Source organism: Buteo buteo, chromosome 3 (genome assembly GCF_964188355.1).
Source record: "Buteo buteo chromosome 3, bButBut1.hap1.1, whole genome shotgun sequence".
In the NCBI taxonomy this organism is placed as follows: domain Eukaryota; kingdom Metazoa; phylum Chordata; class Aves; order Accipitriformes; family Accipitridae; genus Buteo; species Buteo buteo.
The window spans coordinates 32,497,579-32,511,477 of NC_134173.1; the positions used below are offsets into that span (position 1 = coordinate 32,497,579).

Genomic DNA, 13,899 nt, shown 5'->3' on the forward strand with positions numbered 1-13,899 from the left:
AGATTTTCAGCCCACATGTACATGTAACCACAATGTAGAAAACAGATATGAATGTTTTGGCAGATACATAAAGAGGGTGGTGGTGTAGGAATTTGGAGGACAACAATGATAAAGAAGAAATGGAAAGACAAGTGATCGAGGGGTAATTCTCTGAAGAAAAAAATAATATTCTGCCCCCAGATTTAGGGCACCGATGGTTTTGCTGTGTACGTTCAGTATCACAGGCGTAAGGCTGTGGAAGGCGAGTCTCCCGTGCGTGCCATTCACCTTCTCAGCAGTTAGCCAGTGGGACTGCTGACAGCATTAGCCAAAGGCCGAGGGATCTGAGCCTCTCCTCCGAGGGATCTGAGCCTCTCCTCCGAGACGGCAGCTCTGTTCTCTGGCCGGCGTCCCAGGGGTGCTGGAAAGCAATGCGGTCTGCACAGTCTCTCTGCCTCTTGACCAGAGACGGTCAGGGTCATAGACGTGAATATTATCTTTGTGACGCTTCAAGCAAGCAAACAGATAATATTTTTTTTGAAAGGAATGTTGCACGCAGTCAGTTGAATGCAAAAACGCCGCGTCAGATCTTTCACAAGCTGTTCCCTTGAGGGGATGTTGCGCCAGCTCACCCACCCGCCCGCCGCGGCGGGGGCAAGGCAGGGAGGGGAAGGGAGCGCACACGCATGTGCGTGCACTTCTGTGTGTGCGTGTGCACGCACATACTAGAGTCACGGAACGGCCTCTTTTCCCTTGATGAGTCCCTTGTGTCTTCCCTCTGATGGTAACTAAGCCAGGGAACTCCTCTTTTTTCCTGTATCGTAGTCCGGGAATTGAGCCCTGGACGTTTTTTCAGCTGAGGACATTTACATACAGGAAATTAGCCCAAAGGCTCCAAACAGTATTTGTACTAGGCAGTTTTGCGCTGGTTTCAGGTGTACTTTTTTTTTTAAGCGACTGATAAAGGGGAAAATCCAGAACACAAGTAACTTTGCTTTAAAAACAGGTGTGTAAATACGTGTTAAAATACAACATCCTAAATATATTTACTTGCACAACTTAAAGCAAGAATGCGCTAGTATTATTGCATTTATGTATGTTTTTAACATGTCCTGTTCAGTGATGCAGCTGAGCAAGAGAATCATTTTTATTTAGGCCCATCTTGAATTGCACGTGAATATGAGCGTGAAGCTCTCTCCTCCCTTGCAGAGTGCCAGCACCAGGAGGAGCAGTGCAGGAAGGGCCTGGCAGGGTGGCTGCAGACCAGGGTGCGCTCCTTGGGAAAGGAGACTAAGAGAAGCTGGCCCTTGACCTGGCTGAACAAGAAGAGGACACTCTTTTAAATAAAAAATAAATTAAATAAATAAGCAAGCAGGGAGGGTCTTGCCACCAAAGTGGGAAAAAATGAAGAATTTCAGCGTATGTAGGGATGAGTAACAGCTGGCACAAACATGTTTCTGTGGAGTTAGAAGATGGTTTCTTACCAACAGTACTTCAGTTGTAGTCAGAATAGTCAGGAGGAAAGGCAGGTAGTTTTGCTGGAGCCTGATCGTTTTGTCAAAGATTTTTTTCCTCCTGGTTTTACCTGTGATAGCATGTGACTCGACTCAAAAACAGGGGCCGGTTTGATCCTGTGTACATAGCGTGAAGGCTGGCATATTGTACAGTGATATTGTATTTGCTGTTATTTTAGTGAAGGTACATGTAGAGTGAAAAGTATAGAAAAGAAAAACAAAATGCATGATGATTCCTTTATAAGAACTTAGTCAGCAGTCCTTCTTTAGGTTCATATTTCTCAGGTTTTCAAATTTGGCTGAAAAATCCCTGCTTCTGAAATTTGGTATGCAGTTTCTAGGCCTGACAATAGGGATGCCATCCTTTGTTAAACAATATGGGATATATTTAAGCCCCTGATTAGATTACAGTTGTTTGCTTGGGAAATGTGTGTGTAGGGGAGTTGGCTCACCCTTTATTGTATAAACATTTCTCTGTACTGGCTAATTTTGCTATTGTTCTTGGAACGTCATTCTCACTTTAAACTTCAGGATTTTTTGCTTTGCCAGGGCCAAGATTTCCACGATGGCACACCTTCTCCCTTCTGTCTCTCTCACAGATTTTCTCCAAAATCTGTATGTTTTCACAGGTGTTTTCCCACAACTTCAAAGGCTTTGTTTCTGCTCTTTTCAGGAGGGGAGGGCTGGGTGCAGTAGCGAGAGATACCCTTGCTCCAAAATGCTCCTTTCCTTTGTGTTGCTTCTGCAGAGCTCTTTAGCTGAAGTAGGTTTTCCAAGAACCAGCCCTTCATGTGTGACTGTGTGTCACAACCTCATTGCTGCCAGGACTCTTCCCAGTTTTTAAAGATTATTGATGGCCCCTTGTTTTGGTGGGTGTGTTTGTATCAGGGTTGTAGAACTTTTACAATGTTTATGATACTGCTTCAAGCAATGACTCAGGTTGCAATTCTGTTTTCGTAGGTCTTCTAGGAAAATACAGATCTCATTCTTGTTCTGAAAAAGTTCTTCTTAGGTTTTATTTCTGTAATGATTTGTCTGGTATTTTCCCCTTCTTTCAACTTGGGTTATAATTAGTTTCAAGGAGCTGTATTCATATGACTGTGCAACACACAGAATTGTGGTAGGTAAACTTGGCTTATTGAGCTGGTAGATGTTGAAGTATTTTAAAGAAACATAGAAGTAGAGCTGTGTGTACTTTTTTTTTTTTTTTAAAATAGTAAGGGCTTTTATCTTTCCACTATACCTCTGTAATTTTCTTCTATCTGAAGCAGAAAAGACTGTTTTCTTCTAGAAATAAATATTCTTTGAGATGGAAGAGTAAACCTAGAACGTGCAGAAGCTGTGTAGCCTCTGAAGGCTAATGGAATCACAAAAAAGCAATCCAGGCGTTCACCCATCTCATTGCATTATTGAGTCTGCTCTGCCAAGTCACCAGCCCTCTTACACAAATCCCAAAAAGAAATTCAGGCACATAAGAATAGTGTGATACAGTACAAAAATTCTCCCAGACGTGATCTGGTGACTAATTGTCATTGCAACTGTTCAATGAAATAAAACAAACCAAAAATCAAGCAGTGATCTGGAGACCGGCAGCATAAGATTTCAATATTAGAATTAGAAGTTTTTACTTGTTCTGTACAGTTATGTCTTTAAAGTAATGCAGGAATATTAAGATTGCTCTTGATTCAAAAAAGAAAAAAAAGACAACGTTAAGGAGAATTTTGAATTTAAATGTTATTTCTCAGAGGATTTTCCCTTGTTCCAACTGTGAGAGAGCAATGCCATGGAATCCATCTATTGCGATTTAATGGAGAAGACATGTACTGTTACATAGAGGCAAAATGCAGCTCTGGAAGTAATTCTTGTGAGTGATAACTTTGAAGAACATACATTGTTGACAGCTGTTTTGCACCCTGAAAAGAAGAAAGGTATTCTGTTTATCACAGAAGAGCAGTGTTTCCATGGCAGGATGAGCCGCTGGGCTTCCCTTGCCCAGAAAGTTTCACTTGGGCCGTGTCTACACCAGGATGTTTCAGTAAAAAAGCTCCCACTCTGGCCACTGGTGTTGCTGTCTTGTCACTGATGGCTGTGGTGGGTGGGTTACCGCAGGCAGGACTTTGCCTAAAACAGATTTCTGTGGTACCTGGCTTATCCACACCGCCTTTACCTTTGTTACACATTTATCAATGGTAACAGCAAATACGGTGAAAAAATTGATTTTTCTCAGCTCAGTAAAGCTGAAGTGGACCACAGGGCAGGTAAACTTGGTCTACAACCTGCCTAAGGACCTCTGGAGCTCTGCATGGTAGCTCTCTATGCCAGGGGTCCAGCCATTTCCCTTTGCGTGGTGCTGTTCACTGAGACCTCCAGGCTGCTGCCCACCTTCTGGCTGAAGCAGAGTTTGACCAGCTCAGAGAGAGTCTTCTGCTTTGCTGTTGCACTCTCTGGCACTGAGCAAGCTCTTGCTACCTTTTGTGATCCCCTTTGTGTTACCAGAGAACCCAGAACTACTGCTACTTTCAGCTACTCTCCCTGTACTGATGTGCTGATAGCACTGGACTTGTCTGTATAAGAAGTGACCTCACCAGGCCAGACCAGAATTTGGTCTTGCTCCATGTCCTGGCCAAGAAACAATAGGTAATGCCCAGAGGTGAGCACAAGAGCAAGAGAGGAGTACAAGAAACAAGTCCGATGGGAGTTTTTTGGTCGTTTTGTTGTTGTGCTGTCATTTGTTTTGGTGGGTTTTTTTTAGTATTAGGTTTAGTAATAAAATACTTAAATAAAATCAAGCATATGCATATATTGAGCTGTCTTTCTGAATACTGGAGTTTGCTCAGGGATAGGTATTTGTTCTTGCTATTGTGCATGTGAAAACACTTGTGAGCATGTATGCAAGCATGGACTCGTAAAGAGTCTTTGCCAATAGCAAATGCCAAACCTCTATGGGAGACAGGGCTAGTGTTCTTAATTAATAATCTCTACAAAACATTGAACAATGTGTTCTAAAATGGAATTTATTTGTTAAAGTTTCTCTGATAATCCTCCAAACTTGAACCAACCAACCAAGTACCCTGGCTCTCTATACCTCGGTCAGAAATTCTGAGCTCAAGTTCTTCACTCTAACACATGGCCCTCAGCTGCTTGGGTGGATATTGCAGAGCTCTTCTGGCCTGAGAAGCAGCTTCTCCTGATACCTCAGGAGTGGTGATGCTGTGTAACGGTGGCAGACTGGCCACACTCCTTACCTTTCCACCACAGGCAGAGGAGTTGTTGGTATAACCTGTTGCTTCAAATCTCCATTGCATCATGGTGCCTACGAAGGAAATAAAGAATTGGACACGTTCTGTACAACAGAATAATATGCATGTTTCCTTCCTCTTCAACAGCACACTGTGGTCCTCACAATCCTGTGGACCTGGGAGTATGTTCATCCTCCCATAGAGTGCTGTAAAACTAGGGCTGGAGAAAGGATTTGACCTCTCTTACTAGGAAATTGGAGGTAAATGCCAAGTGCACATATAAAATGATGGACTCGGGATTGTTAGTATATACGGCTGTGTTTTTAGTGTTCTGATAGCTTCATTAATATATCAGCTTAGTTTTCATCTAATGCTCAGAAAAAATATATAGAATGGTAGGACTTACTAGAAATGGAGTCAGAAACATCATGATGTCACTGTAGAAATTCATGGTGCGTTTTGAGGTTGGAATTTCAGTCTCCTGAATCAAAAATATGTACCAGAAGTGGAAAAATATCAGAGAAGAGTGACAACGAGAGGTATGGAGCAGCTTCCCTGTGAGAAATGACTAAGATGACTAGGGCTCTTCACCTTGAAAAAGCAGTGGCTGGGGGAAGATGTTATAAAGGTCTGTATGAGGAAGTGCATTGAGAAGGATAATTGTTCGCTGCCTCTTAAAAGCAAGAAGTGGGGGGGGGCAGCAATGTAACCACTAGGTGACAGATCAAAACAAATAAAAGGAAGTGGTTTCTCACATGCATGTAATTAGACTGTAGAGCACTGTGGATGCTGCAGGATGTTGTGGATGCTGTAAACGTACAAATGGTCAAAAAGCAGGCACATAAGTTCCTGGAAAAAAAGTCTGCCAAGGACTGTTAACTACAAAGATAGTACTTCTGCCTTAGAAAGTCCCTAAGCTGAAAGTTCTTAGAAGTTATTAGAGAGTGTTCTGGAGAACTTTCACTATGTGCTTGCTTTTATTTTCATAGTCTTCATCAAACATCTGCTGTTTGCTGCTGCAAGCTAGAGTATGGGGCAGATGGGCCTCTGATTTCACACCAGTATGGCCATTTTTGTTATCTCTGACATTCACCACAAGTTTTAATATGATATCACTTTGCAGGTTGCTTGCTTCCCTTTTTTCTCTACTTTCAGAATCCCTCTGACATATCCCTGGACTTTCTGGTGGCTCCAGCCATCCTCCCTCAGCCACCTCAAACCCTACGTGCAGTTTAGCACTGTGAGCAGAGAGAAAAAGTCGTGTGACTAATGAGCTCGTGGCTAGTCAGACACAAGTTGATATATGGGGTAAACACACAGATTGGAATTCTTTCATAACATCTTGATTATGAAAAGATAACCATGATATTTATATCTCTCTAGTTACTTGTAACACCCTCATACTGGGGGGGGTGTTTTGTTTTGTTTTGTTTTGTTTTGTTTTGTTTTGTTTTGTTTTTAAAGCAACTTTCTTGTTTAATGCTTTATTGTGTGCGGGTTTTTTAATAATAGAACTTTACATCTTTTAAAATTTTTTTTGTGCCTGACATGTTAGGTATTAAAAAAATCTCAGCATCACAGTTGGAGTAGATTTTTAGGAGATTCTCTCAAAAGTAGAGATTCCCCAAACAAGCTCAAGAGATTGTTTTCATGCCAGTTTGTATGTAAGTGCAGCCTGTGAGTGGAATTTTATGTTTGGTGGTGCCAAAGGTCAAGCTTTGTCATGATAAATTGTGGTCCAGAATGCTAGAAATTTCAGGTGCTTTCTTTGTAACTGAAGCACGTGGCTGGAGAGCTCTGAGAAACTTCCCTACTTTCCAGTCTTGGTAAAGCCTGGTATTACAGTAATTTCCTGGAGGTGGATGAGATCTGCTTTGATATCCATCGGTGCTTTCCTACATCAGAAGACCTGTACATCCTCTTCAGTTAACACACGGTGCACCTCCCTGCGGAGGTGAGAGCACTGGGTGTGTGATATAATAGTGCATAATGTTAACCACAAGCTTTTTATAGCAGAGCTCTTCTTAAATGTGAAAATTTCCATACAACTTTTTTTCATGCTACAGGGTGTCACATTTCAAAAGGCAGTACTATGGCAAGCCAGTGGTTAGTTCATATGATTACTTCGAAATTAGTAAAATGATACAGTGATAAAAATGTTGGCTTTGTGTACCATAATTTCTTGCTGGAGTGATTTCTTAGGTTTATAAATAATTTTGTTGCAAAGTACAATATTATTTTGCAGAAAGAAGTTGTGCTGCAATAGAGAAGATTTTTTTTCATTACTTGTGTTGTTTTACTAATTCCCTTAGCGTCTGCTTTTTACTTATGGTTGAGTGACAAATGCTAACAGATTGGATTATAATGATATGTACATTTAATAGGTGTATATTCTTTTCTTTGTGTCTTGTGTTCATGGAATAAGTCCTCAGACAAAATATTTTTCCAGCAGGGTAACAAAATAAATAGCTAGCTATTCACAAATAAAATGCATCATATTCTAAAAGTAGACATTTTAGACACAGTTTGAGTAGCTTTTTATTGTTACATCTTCTGCAGACCTGCTATTCTGAGGTGCTGAAGCTACATTTCTTTGGAAACCTGACACAGTTTAGAATTGTGTATTTGACATATATGACTCTGGACATTGGTCTAGATGGTTAATATTATTTCTTCATGGAGAAAAGAGTACAATCAGCCTTGAGAACTTGTCCCACAATAAGCTGTTGCTTTGAATAAGATAATTTCAAAGAAAGAGATAAACAGCTGATTTTTGTTTTCTATCTTCGAGGTTGGGGCAGTGGAAGAAGTTTCGCATTATGAAAGTGTGAGCTCGCAAACACAGTATTCATACAGATCGTTCAAGTGATGGTAAATGACGCTGATGGAGTCTCACATACGAGTGGTGAGATTACTCACTCATGGATGAAAATTCTGTGTTTGGGCAATCTCTAGGCATGGCAGAAGGTAGATCTGTTCCAAATGGCTTTTTGATTTGCACTACATATTGGGGAGATAGTTATTGTCCTTGGGTGGTAGGTGGGCAGAGATCTGTCTGGACCTGGGAAATTTGTTGGTTTTTTTAAATTACTATCATTATTAGGTGCTCAAGCATTTCTCGGACATGTTACAATTTTTCACAGGGAAAACATTGCATATGGGACTCAACCCCAAGCGAGAGGCAGCATGAGCAACTTCCTCCATATTGGACAAAATAAGCAATTCCTAGGAAGTTAGGGATGGGCCCTGTATGGTGTCCCTATGGGGATGATTCGTTATGCTTCTGGGCAGCAGTGTAAGGCTCTGGCACGCTCTTATCCTGCATGTACTACTACTCTTCTACTTGGTGGGTGTTAAATCTTCTTTATGTAGAAATCATTGTTCTGAGACTTGAAATTAGCCTGTTTCACAACTACAGTGCATGTTGTAGGTCGCTGAAATGCTAAGAGTGTTCAGTTAATGCAGTGTACTCTTCAAAAAGATGCTCTAGGCATTTTACACTTTGTAAAAGAAAAGAAAAGAACTCCAATAAAATACCCAGGGAGAGCAAACAAAAAAAAATACATTCTCTAATTTAAAGTGATCCAGAGTCATCTCAAGTTCATGAACCAGCACCGCTGTCTGATGTCAGCAGAACTGAGCGGAAGCGTGTGGTTTGTGAGCTAGCTGCTGCCGTAGAGTCACAACTTCTCGCTGGCGGAGCCTGTGGATGGGCTGTGCTGGGCAGACCTCAGTGCAAACCTGCCGACTATTTGGCAGCAGGATTAAGACCCTGCCTCAAGTTGAAACTTCAGCTGCTTGACACCGTGCCGTGCTGTAAGTTTCTGCAGTGTTTTGTATTGTGAATGGTGATAGACCACGATTAGCAGAGAAGTAGGCAAGGACATCTCCTGCTTCTCCTCTGCCAGATAGCCATTTCATCACAGGAGGGAGGAAGAGAAAAAGCAAGCCACGTCCTTGGAGAGAGAAGCAAGCTGCTGCTAGAAAAGGAAAAAAAGAACATTATTGCCTCATGTTCCTGCAGCATGTGACCAGTTACAGCAATTGCTGATTGTCTACATACCAGGAAAAAAAATGCCCTGTAGTATAAAATGTTCACAGTCTCTACTTCAGGTCATTACAAATGACCTTTCCTCTAAAGGCAGTTATTAAGGAAGTCAACTACTAATCCAACATTTAAATATACTTTGCTGACCAAGAAGAAAATCCAAGAGTACACTAGAGGTTCTTTTTTTTTTAAGTCTGTAGTGAACTTCATTTTCTTTCCATTGTCTCTGTGTGCTTTGCTGAATGAGGTGATGTTTCTCGTTCTTTGAAAATAAGCTTTTAAATATAATGAAGCAGATAGGAAAGAAGAAATTTAAGAGAGGTCACAGAAGACTTGAAATGCCCATTTAACACTTTTTCTGTTAACAGGATGCTGCAGAGTGTACTCTGTATTGTACAGAAGAAGTAGGGCTACTTCTGGCTGTAGAGAATCTGCAGCTGGTACAGATACAGGAGGTTGAGGTGGTCAGTTATGGTGTCTCAGGCACAGGGGCAACACATGCAGTTCAGGACCACAGGGATTGCTTGGGGAAATGATTTTTTTTCCCAAACTGTTCCAGCTTGATTGGCTTTCTTTGCCCTAGTCTGTATCTTTCAAGCAGGCAAAAAGAATTAAGGCATGCGTGTGTGTTTCTAACATGGTTGCCTTTGTTGCAAAGAGAATGGTATGAGCAATATACAATGGCAATGCAGAGTTTTCTGCCATGGTCGTGATCAAAGTTCCCATCCTGCAGAGCTTGTTTGAGCTAAGCAATACTAGGAAGAATTTCTGGAAAAGGATAGAGTTTTCATTAAATTAATTCATATTATATTAATAATTATATTATTTGTATTGAAGAATATATATATAAAACTTGTGAATAATATATATTATATAACTTTATTATATATTATATATAGATAATATACATTATTTTATATATTATATATTTATATGTATATATAAATATAAAATACTTACATTTAGCCACCCACCTGTACAAAAATAGTGAGCTTATTACAAACCTTTTTGCTACTTCTTTCATTTCAATTTGTTATTATTCCTGTTGATTGCTGGGCCTTTTCATTTCCTATTGGGAGGAATCCATCCATTGAGAAACAGGGAAGATTTAAGTAGACTGCTGTGATTATTCCTCTGACCTAGCTGAAGAGTTACTGCTAAGGCTGTGGACACTTATGCAGGTCTAAAACAAATGATTCCTTAAGGAGAGTGTTTTTAGTGAACTCATTGCAGGTAAGAAATGGAGGGCTTCTCCTGAAAGTGTATATATGTCCCTTTTTTGCTTTGTGGAAATGCCAAGTAGACATTAATTTATGCATGAGCCAAGAAAGCTCTTGGTGGTTAGAAAAGTACTCGAGGCATGTGGAATGCATAGGCATAGCAAACCCATGGAACACGTAATTTGGGTATCAATAAAGCCTACCTGCCTTTAAAAAAAAAAAAAAGCTGATCACATATCTGCACAGGAAAATAAAAATAAAACCATAAACCTCAGAGTTCCTGCAAATGATTTGCTACTAACGTCAGTATTTTTTTAGAGAATGAGATGATTTAGATCAAGCAAACATTCTTCTGACATTAGTGACGTAACAGTCTCGTGTTCAGAGAGATTTCCTGTTTACTTTGGGTCTGAACATAGACGTCTCAAGAAAGTAGGTGCTAAAATTTTCATTCCACATCTGCATATAAAGACAGCCCGAACTGTTCTGAGATCTGCAGCAAACTTTATATACATTTTTGTTCTTTAGAAAAAAGGGGTAGTGACAGTTTAAAAATCTCATAAGAACAGAGATGTCTTGGTTTGCTCATGAAGCTAATTCCTCAGTTTTAATCCTGTAATGCAGAAAATTATCAGGCAATGTCCATTTGGCAGCCTTGTGAGCTACTGTCATGCTCTTCTTACCTGGGACCTTTGTTAGCAAATTCACCTGGATTCAAGGGACTCGGTGTACCTTGGGGATAACTACTGCTCACTTAGATCTGAAGAGCTCGCCGATGGCAGTAAGGCATTGTAGTGAAGTTCAGTGCTCAGTTTTATGCTGTAACTTTTCATGAATTTTCTATTTCAAATCATAACTTCGTGAGTGTTCGCAGATAGAAGTTAATACATCTTTTTTATAATTTAGTGTATGATTCATAGTTTTAAGTTGCAAGCTTAGTTTTAGATGTATACTTTTTTCTAAATGGCAGAGATCATCTTCCCGTTGCATTATTTTCCTAATTATAAAAAACGGGGATTATATTTAGTAACTTGCTGCAACTCTTCCTATGCCTTTGAAAATATGAATGCATTCATTTCCATTTAGCTATCCATTCCCCAGAGAATGAGGGAGTCTATTATAAAACAGACCATGGTCAAGATGTATGGACTGATATCAGAAATAAGTATTTTTGAGTGGTTTGTTTTGTTTTGTTTTGCTTTTTAACTTTGTATGGTTGCATTTTGACAAACGGTGTCATAGATTTGAAAACTTGCTTCATCTCTGTAATACGACTGTTGAGCAGTCTAGAGACTGAAGTCCTGAGGTTACTTCTGAACTCAGGTCAACTCAGCTTTGCTGCCAAGGCAGGAGGCCTTGTTTTACTCCCAAGTGATAAAAATCTAATAGTAGAAAAAACCAGCCTGCAATAAAGTCACTAAGTGAATTTTGTTTCTGTTTTGATGGTCTCTAGAAAATGAGATTACTGGTTGTTTTTGTTAGCTGACTTCATTAGATTTGTATCCTGTGAGCATAAAAAGCGTATTTCTAAATGTATGATCATGATACTAGCATATGAAAAAATCCCAACATCAAGACATGCTTTGGCATTAAATTATCATGTGTTTAGAGATTCTGCAATTGTTACCTTAACCTGCTAGGTGAGAAATTGCTGCATGTGAAGCTGTTTGGGAATTTACATTGGCACTAGAAACCAAAACTGGGTCTTGGAGAGCACATTTATGACAGCAGCAAACACACAGGCAGAATAATATACAGCATATCATAGGAAAAAGCATAAGACTTTGCTTTTAGAAAAAGAAAGGAGAAAGTGGAAGAATACTACTTGCTGCTGGCTGCAGTGAGGATGAATTCGGGTTGGTGGGAAGCACTCACCAGAGGGCTGTCCTGGTCTGCAAGGGCCAGGCTGGGTCTAGCAGAGCCATCACTCTGAATTAACACAGAGCAGAGTTAATAATCTCTTTCATGGCTTTTACCTCAGTAACTGTATGCAGGGGTTCCTGGTGCTCTTGGTTCTGCACTGACAACACGGAGACACCAAGTAGCATTTGTGTGAAACCAGATGGGGTTCATGGGGCTCATCAGCTCAGCCGGCTTCCAGGTGTAATTTGTCCCTGGATGCAGTGGAGCTCCACTCACCCAGGGCTATGCCTGAGCTAACAGGGCTGATCCAAGCTGAATATATCTATGGGGTGGGTTATTTGCAATTTGGATAATACACCTTTTGAGTGTTTCAGTGATAACTATAGAAGAAAGGGGAGAGAAATACAATACACGTTTTAAAACAGTGCTTATTGGTAGTTTAACTTGTAATGGATCTGATGCCACTTAAATTATTTTTTTCCAGGCAAAAACTGCTTCTCAGAAATGCAGATGTTCCTGTTATCATGCATACATATTTTAGTCAGAAGGTGCTACTCAGTGAGCATTCAGAAACAAGAGAGAAGACATATGGTCTTACAAAGATGCTTATTAGGAAGAATATTACATCTTTGGCACAGACATTCAGTCTAGATGACCTTGATGATGAGTTACGCCAGGAATCTTCAGATAATCAGGTAAGGTCCATTTGGTTCACAGTTTAGCACTTGGTAAGAAGTTGGTGAGCAGATGTTTGGGAATCATAACAACAACAACAAAATTCTAAATTACTGACCTGTTCAGTTTCCTCTTTCATTTAACCAAGGCTGAATTATATGCAGTGTTTATTTTAATAATATTTTCTTAGTGGAGGCTTTTGGCCCATCCAAATGCTGAACTGCTGTGAGGTTATTTTGCTGAAGTCTCACTACTGTGCTAAATAGTAATTGTAGCTTGTTTTTTTCATTGATTTTTCTCTTATTCTTTATAGCTGAATAGCTAAGCTGTATTTCAAAGAAAATCTGCTTTCTGGTAACTCACTCAACTTATTATTTCAAAGAAATATTCCCTTTTCCCACTCCTATTTCTTAACTCATTTCCTAATCGATCCTATGCTTTCTTTAAAGCATCAATTGGTAACACCACCCCCCTTTCCCGCCCCTTCAATTTGTTTTCTTTCCTATTTTGACTTTGTTTATATTAAAATGACAACTGACTGTGCATGTGTCTAGCTGCTGTTGTACAAGCTGAGGTATTTTAAGGGATCTGGTTTTCTGATAGTCTGTGCCAGCACCTTCTGAAAGTAAGGCTCTTGTAAAGGCTTTATATTAGCCACCCAAAATCATTCTTAATATTTGAGAAGCTTGACCCTACAAGTTTGATGAACAACACTGAGTGTCAACATTTGTATTTGTCTTATAAAGAATTCCCATTGTAGGTCTGGGAATGAAAAAGTTACATAAATCAAATCCTAATCTCCTTTCTTGCTTCAATTCTACCTTGTAAAAAGCTTCTACTGTGGTATTAAAAAACCAGAGCAATTTACTTGTTCCCCTCATGGTTCCTAACAACAAAACCACTTCTTTTAGATCTCAGTAGACAAGTTTTATTGCAACCGCTTTGTAGACAAAGGGTAGTGTCATACCACAATTTTCTTTTAAATACTGCAAATTCTCCTTTTCTACTGGTGGATAATGCTTATGGCACAGTCTATAATACTCTGAAAACCTTTCTTGGCACCCAGCTTTTTATAAAAACAGGTTTCATTGTGAAAATAGAAATTTGGCTCATGCTGGGAAGGAGCCTATATATATAGACTATGTTAGTCTATACTTCCATACAAGCTTTACTAAGAGAGGTTTATTTTAAAATCAAAATTAATGACATTAATTTACTTCTGGAGGAGTCTCCAGGGAGACCTTATAGCAGCCTTCTAGTATCTAAAGAGGCCTACAAGAAAGCTGGAGACGGACTTTTTACAAGGGCATGTAGTGATAGGACAAGGGGTAATGGCTTTAAACTGAAAGAGGGCAGATTTA

At 39.8% G+C, this 13,899-nt stretch overlaps 1 protein-coding gene across 3 annotated transcripts in view; it reads left to right on the forward strand.

Moving 5' to 3' along the window:
- SPIDR (scaffold protein involved in DNA repair) overlaps positions 1 to 13,899 on the forward strand; it is a 207,982-nt gene that overhangs the window by 122,865 nt on the left and 71,218 nt on the right. For all 3 annotated transcript variants that reach the window (XR_012649784.1, XM_075023258.1, XM_075023259.1), the window contains exon 9: positions 12,348 to 12,558. Coding sequence is in view for 2 of the 3 variants with exons in the window: in XM_075023258.1 (XP_074879359.1) it covers positions 12,348 to 12,558 (211 nt within the window). In the remaining variant the exon portion in view is untranslated. The remainder of the gene's footprint in view (positions 1 to 12,347; positions 12,559 to 13,899) is intronic.